The sequence below is a fragment of the Carcharodon carcharias genome, chromosome 32 (assembly GCF_017639515.1).
Source record: "Carcharodon carcharias isolate sCarCar2 chromosome 32, sCarCar2.pri, whole genome shotgun sequence".
NCBI lineage: Eukaryota > Metazoa > Chordata > Chondrichthyes > Lamniformes > Lamnidae > Carcharodon > Carcharodon carcharias.
In genome coordinates this window covers 10,728,084-10,740,373 of record NC_054498.1, presented here as the reverse complement: position 1 = coordinate 10,740,373, position 12,290 = coordinate 10,728,084, and the positions used below count along the sequence as shown (strand labels likewise).

Sequence of the window (12,290 nt, the reverse complement as noted above, 5' to 3'; positions counted from 1 at the left end):
GGAAATTTGCCATCCTTATCTAGTCTGACCTACATGTGACTCCAGGCCCACTCTTAACTGCTTAGCAAGCCACTCAGTTCAAGGGCAATTAGGGATCAGCATCAAATGCTGACCTCGCCAGCAATGCACACATCCCATGAAAGGATAGAATAAAGGACAAACTGTGGTCAAACTACACCAGTAAATCAGCTGAGCATTTTGAAAACCCTCCTGCCCTTGACTCACCCACTCTGATAAAGTAGCAACAGACAAACTGTGCTCAGCTTAGAATTTATAGCGCTAAACACTAATCAAGTTTCCCCAATATTTACACTGCAAAATTCTTTTATGGTCAGATCGAGGAAATAATCCCTATTTTCTTGATTCTGTCCTGCCTACTAAAACATCCAAACTTCCCTCTCAAATAAACAAGGAAAAGCTGCTGGGCATACGAAACTACAGGACTTTAATCATTTCAATGGTAGCTTCCCTTTAAACATATCCATGCTCATTACATAGTCTGAAAATATTCCCATCACCACCACCTCCCCGCAAAAAATATTGGTTTATCAAACTTAGTTCACAATATCCCCAACCAGAGGGGAGATTATCAGATGTGCCAGTCAGAAGTAGCTACATGGAAACCTGTCACAAAAGGGATCTCAGCCAAAACCATGATTTAATTTGTTTTGAGGCAAACAATCAATAAAGTGCCAAATTGCATACACAAGATACAGTTAGTCATCCAAATGGGCACCCCAACAATTGAATGGGTTCAGCCAGAATGGGTTCAACCAGAGTGGCTGAGACATACAGGCCAACTTCCCAGGTTCAAACATAAAATAAAAACACAAAGTGCTTGGAATGCTCAGCAGAGCTGGAAGCATCTATGGAGAGTGAAACAGAGTTAACCTTTTGAGTCAAATATGTCTCCTCAGAACTGAAGGAGTGTAGAAATGGGTTAGGTTATATGACATCGAGAGAGGGGAGGGAGAGGAAGGACAAAAGGGAAGGTCTGCAATAGGAGAGAGGGTGGGAGAGATTACATGACAAAGATGTCATGGAACAAAAGGCAAAGGGAGTGGTATTGGCTGTGGTAAAGAGCCAAAACACTAGTCCAGAGTGAGTGTAAATGCCCAAATAATGAAAAGCTCTGCCCAAAAGCAAAAACATGAAAAATAAGAAAATGGGGGAGAGTGTTCATGGTCTGAAATTGTTGAACTCAACCTCAAGTCCAGAAGGCTATAAAGCGCCTAACTAGAAGATGAGATGCTGCTTCTCAAGCTTATGTTGAGCTCCACTCGAGCACTGCAATAGACCGAGGATAGAAATTGTGTGAGAGCAAGGCAGTGAATTAAAATGGCAGGTTCAAACCTGGCCTGTACTAATCAAGCCAGTTTCCTCTGACATGGTGGGCAGGGGACTACATTTGAGTGCAGATCCAGGGCTGGAGGTAGGAAAACAGACCAAACCACCACAAAAATACCCCAACTGAAATTGCATGCAGGGGTATTGGTAAAATCAGAGGCTGGTGCCCATGGGGCAAGTAGGCTGCAGACTCACCATCTAGACTTCCTTGAATGGCAATAAGGTGCTGAAGGATGCCCAAATCCCAAACAACCCAATGCAAAGGGGAGTGAAGTATTGACAGGCGAAGGAATTATGAAAAAAACTCACCTAACAGAGCTCCCTCCATCACACGTAAGGACATTCTCTCTATCTAATGCTGCTTTTAGATGGGGCACAAATAAGACTCTTTTTTGGTCAAGTAAGAATCTGAAATTCAAAACGTTACAAGGTTGTACTGTTGCTATAAAACTGGTAGTCATGGCTAAACTGCAACTCTACTTATCTTTGTTCACTTTCCTTTTGTTGTTCTAACCTCCTAGTCAAGTTTAACTTTCAAACACAAAATAATTTCCAATCAGACTCTCCAGGGGATAAACTAGATTTCACCGATTATACTCAGATCAATTTTTCTGCACACAATAAGAGGCACAAAGCAAAAACAAAACAAAAACAGGAGTCTAAAACAAAAAACGCATTTTCCTCAGAGAGCTATCTTGGTTATAAAACATTACTACAGGTTGCATCACAAAGGCTTTAAATACCATTCAATGCCAATCAAAGGATCTTTTGTAAATTATTCAGTAGCAGCGTAGGCCTATCAAAAGGCACACACAAAAAAAGTAAACAATCCAAAGTAGTCAGAACAAGCGCAACTACAAAAACAATTATTTTGCAAGGCATCTGTTGAGGTTTAAGGTCCACCAAGTTTCATCATCACAGCTATGAGACTTCAGCCAATTTGATTTGTGATATCAGAGTGAAATGACTGACTGCACTAGTCACACAAAGGTTATGGGTCCTGACAACATCCGGCTATCGTGTTGAACATCTGTGCTACAGAAATAGTCAGGTCTCTAGCCAAGCTGCTCCAGTACACTTCCAACGCTGGCAACTACTGAACAATGTATCCTGGCCACTCCTGCTCTACCAGTCCATTCAATCATCAAAGTGATTGAAGGAGTCATCAACAGTGCAATTAGGCCACAAGTCCACATGTATCAAGTTCCCAATCTCAGCCATGGTCAGATACCATACTCAGTTAAAAAAGGGAAGAAAAAATCCAAGGAAAACACCTAGAGTATTAGGAACAGAGTATTAGGGTTTCACAATAGCAGATCACTCACATCTCCAAGATAGTGCAACTTACACTTGGATATAGTTCACAGTATCTCAAGTTTGTTACTTCCAATACCATTTGCCCATAAAATACATTAGAAATGAATACTAATTATCTGCCTCATCCACAAGATTAATTGCTCAATTTTGCAGGTTAGAAAACTGTCCCATTCGTTTCACAAGATCTCAGACAGAAGTAGAAAACGTTAACAACACACAGCAATTCAGTCAGCATCTGTCGAGAAAAGGCAGCATTCGCCTTCTTTTTCTCCTGTTAATCTGTCCTCCCTGCCCCCTTCTGCTGATCTGAGAGATTATTTTGAACCTATTGTGCAATTCAGCATGTTCTTCTTTATCTTGACTTCAATAATAATTCAAAGCCGTTTGAACAAAATGGAACAAGGGTAGATTGCAGAGGCTTGCAAGAAAGCCAAGGAGCTGATTACCCATCATAACATATCTGTTATTATTTCAATATTTAAGAGTGCAGTAGCCTTTCATTTTTATTTTGTAAATTAAGGGGACCTGCATTTTGCAACATATTGTAATTATTTGTACACTGAAATGTTCATAACTGTGAATCCTTATGAACGATTACTTATTTTATTTGTATTGTCATCACAATTGGGCACTTGTCGCCATGATGCTTTTTCAATAAACTAATTATCTATCCAAGAATTACTCCTGGAACAAAATAAAAAAGGTCATATAAGTCAATTTTCCTACTGGCTGATGACTTAGTGGGTTTACAATTCCTCTTGGCAACCCATGGCTTTGTTACCTGATGAAATTAAAAGCTAGGGCTTAAAGGGCAGTTACTGCGACAACCAACTAGACACCGCATGGGGACTCGAAGGTGGAGTGAACGCTTTTTGCCTAAAATACCTAATTTCTCTTAAAAATGCTTTTTGTATGTACTTTAAAAATATTTAATGTATTGAAATTGTGGTGTGCCTAAACCCAGCATAAATTTGCTGCAGATTATGATTGGGATTGTTTCAGAAATGGGTCTGATGCAAATAAAGTTGAAATGATTGCCCTTGTTTGAAATATTCAGACCTGCAAATTGTTAAGAGTTAATGCACTGTGCAACAACACCCATGAAGCTCTCAATATGTCCAGAATGCCCCCTCAATTTTACTTTTCAGCAGATATTGATACAGCTCTGGTGGCAGTCACCCTGCAATCAAATTTCTCTGGGAATCCCACTGCATTATCCATTGAGGGGTATTTTCATCAATCCGTAACCAATTAAATTTTTTGCCTTCATATACCATGACAATAACAGCACGGAACTCGTACATTGAAATATGCAGTTAGTGGGACATCAAACAAAAATGATGAATAATTCTGGCAGCTGTATTCAGTAAAATACATTTGCCAAAACAACAATGTCTAAGATTCAAAGTGAATTGTGAAAATCCTTCAATATTGTAAAGCGACCCTCAAATACCCCATCCACAACCTACTTACAGGAATTATGTCTCCGACGAAACGCTTTAGATGGAGTAAGGGCAGAATCCATGTGACGGTCCACATAACTTTTAGAATACTGCTGAGGTGACGTGACCAGGTCCTGAACCTTGAGTTCCGCACGCCGTGGAATTGTTTGGGGAGCGCTTCCTGAAGCGTTTGGTTTCTTCACACCCTTGCCGGCACAGTTCTGAGATGAGTAAGCATTGTGCGACAAACTGGTAGATGTGAACACAGAAGGTTGAGCCAGGCCTATATTCACCTGCGAATGTGGGATGTCTAATATTTTGAGGTCTTTGATGTCAATTGCACTGTAAAAATATAAGAAAGTGGAAATGCACAGAACAGCAAATTCAAATTTGGTTCCTGAGCACTGATAGGTGGCACTACTTTACATTTGAAATCAGAGACATAAATGCTCATAAAAATTACAATGGTTTTACTTCGCAATCTTCAAAAAACCACACCAAGGTTGATTCATTTTCAACATTAGGTCAATATAAAGTTAAAAGCACTCTGAGCATATAAAACAATAATGGGTTTATCTAACAAACAACACTAAGTACAATTTCCAATAGTGCAGACACTGTGATAAACCTGCAACAGCAAATTAACATGCTTTACTGGCAGTCTCTCAATCCAAGTATTCTTTGCACCACTGTACTATAGAGCCCTAAAACAGTAAAAGGCATTTGCAAGCATGGTATGCTGGTGCAAGCAGAGATTTTTCCCTCCATACTTTAGTCTGCCAACTTCAACAGCTGTTAAAACATCAACATAGTATTGCAGACAAAGTCTTAAAACTCTGTAGCTTGACATCTGGAACTTTTTTTTTTAAAAAAACATGCCCGCCTGCAAGGAGCTCAAATTTAAACACGAGAGGTCACTGGTCAAATTTAGCAAAATTCACGCAAAGCATTTTGGAAGAATTGTGAGAATTTCAGACCAAGAAATATCGAGGGTCAGAGTATCAGGCAACATCTGCACGAGAACCTTACTGGCACTGCACTTTTTCACAGTTTACTTTTGCGTGCCCTAAGTCACATCAGTACAGTCTCGAAGATTAGAGTGCAATTAGTCAGAAACACATTTATACTACAATCATTTTAGCTATAGGGAAATAATTATTTGCAGTACAATTACAAATTTTGCTCGTCCAAAACTCAAGTTTTGCCTGGAGAAAGCACTTTTGGCTATATAACTCGAGTAAAATACTGGTGGCTACAAGCCTAGCCACTGGTGGTAGTGGTGGCAGGTTGACAGGAATTCAGAGTATTAGAGTGTAAAAGCTTATTAGCTAATGTACATTTTACTGCACATTTCCGTAAATCTATATATTAACATACTATTCCTGTTGACAAGAACATACTTCCTGCTTATAGTTTTGTGTTCACTTTCTCCATTATAAATGTGGACGTATGCATTTATAAGAGAAACTGCCTATGTAAACTTGTCACACTTAATTACATCCTCCAGCTAGTGGTGGTGTTACAACATCACAGTTTGCCATCTGCCAGATCCTCAAACTGTACTGTAGGGAAACACCTATGTGCCAACCAAGTCTCTTCCAAGTGTCAAGTATGTTGATAGTTAACCACTATACAGAATCATTTTAAATAGCAGCATATGTTCACATAGCAGCTTTAACATAATAAAATGTTCCAAGGTGCTTCACATGAACGTTATAAAAACAAGACACTGATCCACATAAGGAGACATTTGATCAAATGACGAAAAACTTTGCCAGAGGTAGGTTTTAAGATGTGTCTTAAAAGGAGGGAACCAAGATTGAAAAGTAGAGAGAAGTAGGGAGGGTATTCCAGAGCTTAAGGCCCAAGTAACTGAAGGTATAACCAGCAATGGTGAAGCAATTAAAATCAGTGATGTTCAAGAGGCCAAAATAATGAGTGCAGCTATCTTAGAGGATTGTGGGGTAGGAGGAGATTACAGAAACAGGAAGGGATAAGGCCATGGAGAGATTTGAAAACAAGGGTGAGAATTTTTAAATCAAGATGTTGCTTGACTGGGAGCCATAGAGCATAGGGGGAATAGGTGAACAGAACTTGGTGCATGTTATGACATAGGAAGCAAATTAAAGATGTAATGTCTATCTTCAATATTGTAACTACACGCCCTGGTCAAATTACCCACTTCCCTCTAACGCAGTTTCTCCTGAAGAATGCACTTAGCCTTGCTGCTCTGTAAGCAATACAGGTCAATTAAGATGCTAAGTCAGCAAGCTGATAAAACCATTCGAGTTATCAGAGGCCTCTAAAATTTTGAAGTGATGGAGACACAGGGAAGACTGAAGAAAAACTGTTTCCAGTGGTCTGGAATGAGAAGACAGAAATTCATAAATTATGATTTAGGACAGAGAGGAAAACATTTTTACAAAGGAGATTGTGAAATCAAATCAACACAATAGGTTAGACAGTTAAGGAAAGGGAATAAATGAATGAGAGAACAAGCACATGGAATTCAGACTACATCCCATGTGGAGGATAAACAGTGGACTGGATGGGCCAAGCAGGCTGTTTTCATACTGTTACGTCTATGCAATTCTATCTGAAAATACATAAACATGATTTTTACAAGCACATAGTTGCTACACTGAAATTGCAAATCTCAGTAAATTTGGCCAAGAATCTACAATAAATTAGCTTCTTCACTTAACACTTGCCTGCGCTACATCAGCCAATGTCTGAAAAAATCCTGACAATTATCAATTGAAGAAATTAAGGTTAATTGCAATCTTTCTTACCCAGGAAGAGATAATAATTATAATGTTCTAACGTACAGATTGGAGGCCTGGAGGTACGGGTGCTTGACCCAAACATCCCAATTTGGGTGAACTAAGGAAACTGAACCAGTAAATTACCCAACAAAAACTATGGAAACACACACCTTGGCTGCACACGTGTGATAATAACTTTCATGAGGGCAAATGATTGAAAAATAACATAGGAAGGATGTGATTGCACTGGAGGGGGTGCAGAGGAGATTCACCCGGATGCTGCCTGGGATGAAACATTTAAGTTACGAAGAGAGGTTGGATAGACTTGGGTTGTTTCCATTGGAGCAGCGAAAACTGAGGGGCGACCTGATCAAGGTGTACAAGATTATGAGGGGCATGGACAGGGTGGATAGGGAGCAGCTATTCCCCTTAGTTGAAGGGTCAGTCACGAGGGGACACAAGTTCAAGGTGAGAGGCAAGAGGTTTAGGGGGATGTGAGGAAAAACTCTTTTTTACCCAGAGGGTGATGAAGGTCTGGAATGCACTGCCTGGGAGGGTGGTGGAGGCGGGTTGCCTCACATCCTTTAAAAAGTACCTGGGTGAGCACTTGGCACGTCATAACATTCAAGGCTATGGGCCAAGTGCTGGTAAAGGGATTAGGTAGGTAGATCAGGTGTTTCTCACGTGTCGGTGCAGACTCAATGGGCCAAAGGGCCTCTTCTGCACTGTGATTCTGTGAACATGAACATCAAGACATCTTGTTAGAATGAAATCAGGTGAAAATTAGGTTCTCCATTCATCTGGTCAAATTAGATATGTCATAGCTTAATGAGAGCCTGAATAGAGAACTGCACTTTCACTAACCCAAGGCATTTGATACACAACAGAATATCAAGGGCTCTCTGATACAAACCACTATCAATGTAATTCTGCCAAACTGGTGGCTTTTAAACAGTCCTAATTAACCTGATGGTCTTTCATATTTTAATAAGTAAGAATCTAGCAAATACAAGACAGGGGATACAAACTGTAGTGACATGTTTGGTCACATGGCTTTGGTAAATACTAATGTCCTGGAGGGACTGGGAATTGGAACAAATAGACATATATTTAGAATTGTTACAAAACTTTAAACTTGCATGATAGAAGAAAGTATATTCAGAGGTTAAATATCATCAATTAATTCTGTCTCTTCTTGTCCCCTTACCTTGATTAGGTTCTTCCAAAAAATCTGAATGGAAATTTATTCTTCTGACTGACAAACCTGCATTTCCATACATTTGGGACCAACTCAGTGGATGCTAACTCCTGGAGTACCCCAGACGAACTCTAGTTAAAATAAAGTAGATAAAACTATCTTCTCTTCTAATCTGACCAGGACGATTTCAAGCTGGAGAGATTCTGTTCAGCTAAGTGTCAATAAGTATTAAATGCCCTGGTAGTCCACCTCCAAAAAGTGGCTTCAATGACAGAACAAAAAGCGGCCTATCCTCTTAATCTGACATCTCCCAAGCCTAAGAACCAATAGGTAACCAGTAGAAGACCCTGTCAATGATGATTTAGGTAACTGTGGGGAAGGAATGCAGCTGTGTAAACTGAATTTGCACAATCGTCCATAACTGTTCAATAGATCAAAAATGCTCTCCAAACATCACCTAAGTTTAAGGACTCAAGATCCACAATTGTACTGCTGGATGTTTATGGTTCAAGTTCCAATTATATTATGCGGTCGCAATCTGTTGACATTGCTAAGTTACTGAAGGAAGAGCACTTACCTAAAAGTTAACTCAGGGACTGAACACTTCACTCCATTGCGAAAAGGTTGTGTTAGAGAGATTGTCTGACTGCCTTGATCCACTGCAGAAATTTTGCCCTGATACACTCCAAGTGTCTCTCCACAGTTAATAGAAACAAGGCTTCCAATCCAATTTACAGCCATCCTCCAGAGCATAACTAAAAGAGTCAAGGAGACAGAGAGATGTACAATGAAACAAATATCTGCTTTAATTTTCTAGTTGCTCTCCAAATTATTAGCAGTGCTATTGACAGACATTGTAATTTGCAAATCACACAAGACAAGGACCGGTAATATAGCAAATGCAGCTAATCTTTGCAGTGACTTCCTACTCTGCTGTATTATCCATTTTTCTCTTGTTAATAACCTTAAAAAATATTTTAAAAGATGAAATACATTGTGGCATTTAAAAGTACAGCATAATATCAGCTTTTAGTTAACAGAACTGCTAAAACATATTTTTTCAAAACAATTGTTCTCTTTGCAACTAAGCTTCATTGATTGAAAAAAGTGTGTTCTCAAAAGGTCAGTAAGTTTGTGTACTTAATAGCTAAACCATGTAGAACAAGAAATTCCAAGGTTTGATCTGTGATCTATGCTGAATGAGTTGGTTTGAACTACAAACAGGAGTTGGGACTACAGTTTACTTTGCTCCCTCCAGCTTGTCGAGTATAACTTCCACGTCTCATTTCTGAGCATGCCTCCTATTGGAGGTGAGCTCGAATTGTGATGCCACTATTGTCAAATAGCCCCCTGCCACATTGCGTCAAACTCACATGAATAATGGATGCTTGGGCGGTCACTAGAAGGCAATTAGGAAGCAGATACTTTCAAGGAGACCAGTTCGGAAAAGGTGAAGGAGAAAATTCAAGCAAAAAAAAAAACTTCTCTTAAACTTTCATATTAATTAACTTCCAAACCCCAAATGAACTAATCTTTGTTCAAAACCATCGAGGAGAATGACGACTCAGCAAACTTTGCACATTTAAAAATGCATCTTTTTTCATTCCTTGTGTTAAAATCAAAAACGGGTTTTATTTTTAAATATTCGCTCTCCTCCTTTATTATTCTTGTGCCAAGTATCAATTTTCAATCAAAACAGGCAGGCGACTAACCGACCCTCCTCCTTGGTGATACGCTTGGAGTCGGCGTCACTCTAAAGAGCCACAAAATCAACAAGCAGGAATAACCCCTGGCATGGAAGTGTCTGGCCTCTCTTATGGTACCCATCTTCAGTGACCAAACAGTGGGGAGCCTTTAAACGCATGCAGCATCACTCTAGGGTACAACTCCTCCAAAACCACAATCACGGAAACACTTCACCCTGTGCTTTAACAAAATAATCTCAAGTAACCTAATGCAACAACTCATTTCTTAAATAAAACCAGACCAAGCGCTATTAATCCCATGCTCTTAGATCTGTTAATGTCACTAATCTCTGTAGTTCTCGTAATCCTTGAAATATTAGTCAATTTAATTCCAAATGAGAGTAAAGAATGTATTTGCTAAAGGAATACCTTACATTTATGAAGTTGCGAACAAGAACAGAACACCTGACCTAATCTTGTTAAAATCCCAAGAAAGTAAACACTTACAATAATTAACTCAAATTTTAACTTTTGCTCTACAAAATTTCAATATTATTAAAACTTCTTGCAATGCTGCTCGAAGTTTAATAAAAAGTTATTTTACAGTCATAAAGCATAACAATTCTATCACATCACTTGCTAGGGAAATTTGCAATACAAACTAAAGAAAACAGCACTTCAGTTCCACATATTTTCTCAGCTAGAATTCATATTGGACCTTTTTAAAATCATGTTTAAAAATCTAGGGTCAAAAATCATATACTACTTCGATTAAAAATGTTACTGACTACAAAACAATGGTTATACCTGTACTCAGGATCTGTCAGTCAACTATTACACACAGTAGCGTGAAAGCAGAACTCCCTGAGCTTTACCTTCAAACAGTAGTGTCACTTTTAATCCAATAACAAGAAAGCTCAAAATTGCCAGAGGTGCTTCATAATAATTCAATATAAATGCAAGTTTTGTGACATCAAGCTGCAAACTCTGGGGGCTAAAACACAGCATCCAGTGTTGTGACTGTGTATACATTTTCATTCTTGACTCTTTCATGGGCTCCATCTTGAACTGAGTGGCTTGCTAGGCCATTTCAGAGACTAGTTAAAAGTCAACCACATTGCTATGGGTCTGGAGTCACATGTTAACCACACCAGGTAAAGATGGCAGATTTCCTTCCCTGAAGGGCATTAGTGAACCAGATGGGTTTTTACAACAATCAGTGATAGTTTTGTGGTCATCGTTACAGAGACTAGTTTTCAATTCCAGATTAATTAACTGAATTTAAATTCCACCAGGTGTCATGGTGGTATTTGAGCCCGTCTTCCCAAAACATTATACACCACCACCTCCCTGGACCAAACCTATACTCTCAAGTTAAAGATTGAAAGTGCAAGCAAGCAAAGTGTAAATAAAGATTGAAGCATGTGTGTGAACATATGAATTTATCTCTCTCTCTCTCTCATTACCAAAACCACCCCTCCCAAGTCAATTCAAAACACAGGAGTGAGCTGTCTGGACTTGTCCAGATGCAAAGGCTTTGAGAATGAAACAAAAGCAAAATACTGCAATTCTGACCAAAAGCCCAAAAGGTTCACTCTTTCTCGCTCCAAAAATGCTACATAACCTGTTGATTATTTCTAGCACTTTGTTTTCATACCATAGTTGGATAAGACAGGGGTGGGGTGGAAAGAGAAGAGAAATAAAAAAAAACTCAATGCAATGTCTGATCTGATGCTTTTGGGCAGCCCCAGTTGCTGTAATCCCATTGAGTTTAGGAAGGATTAAAAATTCTCTAGAAGACTATTCTCCATTCCAAAAAAAAAGTCATATTGGACTCGAAACTTTAGCTGTTTTGCTCTCTCTCCACAGATGCAGCCAGAGACCCGAGTTCTTCCCAGCACTTTTATATTTTTATTTCAGATTTCCAGCATCCGCAGCATTTTATTTTTACTTTAAGGGTTTAAGGGGGCTGTAAATGGAGAATAAACTGATGAGTCATAATTAATTAGTGATCACCAAAGAGTGGGCTGCTGGAAAAAGGACCAGGCTTTTGCTATTGAATGGGCTCGGGTGGGGAGTAGGCCCAATCCAACTCCCAGGCACAGCAGCATCCATGGAGGAAAAGCCTCCCGCCTCCACCCCCTTCAAAAAGTCAACGCGCTTCCCCGGTTAGACGAAACCGCGACCAGGCGACGTCCCTTACGTTTTTAACTAAGCGATGCGGCCTGAAACTGGGCTGGGCTGGACAGCGACCCTTACAGAGGCTGGGCAGCGATGAAAGCGAGAGCATCCACACACAGCTCCGCCATCGCCCGTTCCCCCACCCCCACCGGGCTTCTGCGCCTGCGCGGGCGCCAGCGCCCCGCCCCGCTCCGCTGCTCCGCCCCCGGTGTGGCTACGCGCTGACGTCACTTCCCCTTAGCAACCCGACCCACTTCCGATCCCCCTGCCTCCTCAGCAGCCAAGCGACGGGCTCCACTCCATCCCAGTGTAATCCTTTCAGTTGCTGAAAGGAGTTAGCGACCTAGTCCCTCAT

The 12,290-nt window shown here is 40.1% G+C and overlaps 1 protein-coding gene across 2 annotated transcripts in view; it reads right to left on the bottom strand.

Annotated features, from left to right (window-relative positions):
* edc3 (enhancer of mRNA decapping 3 homolog (S. cerevisiae)) overlaps nt 1-12,087 on the bottom strand; it is an 84,113-nt gene extending 72,026 nt beyond the window's left edge. For both annotated transcript variants that reach the window (XM_041178460.1, XM_041178461.1), the window contains exons 1-3: nt 11,958-12,087; nt 8,647-8,824; nt 4,138-4,448 (exon numbers count right to left, since the gene is read on the bottom strand). In XM_041178460.1, coding sequence (XP_041034394.1) covers nt 4,138-4,448; nt 8,647-8,822 — 487 coding nt within the window. In that variant the 5' untranslated portion in view covers nt 8,823-8,824; nt 11,958-12,087. The remainder of the gene's footprint in view (nt 1-4,137; nt 4,449-8,646; nt 8,825-11,957) is intronic.
* Nucleotides 12,088-12,290: the final 203 nt, after the last annotated feature.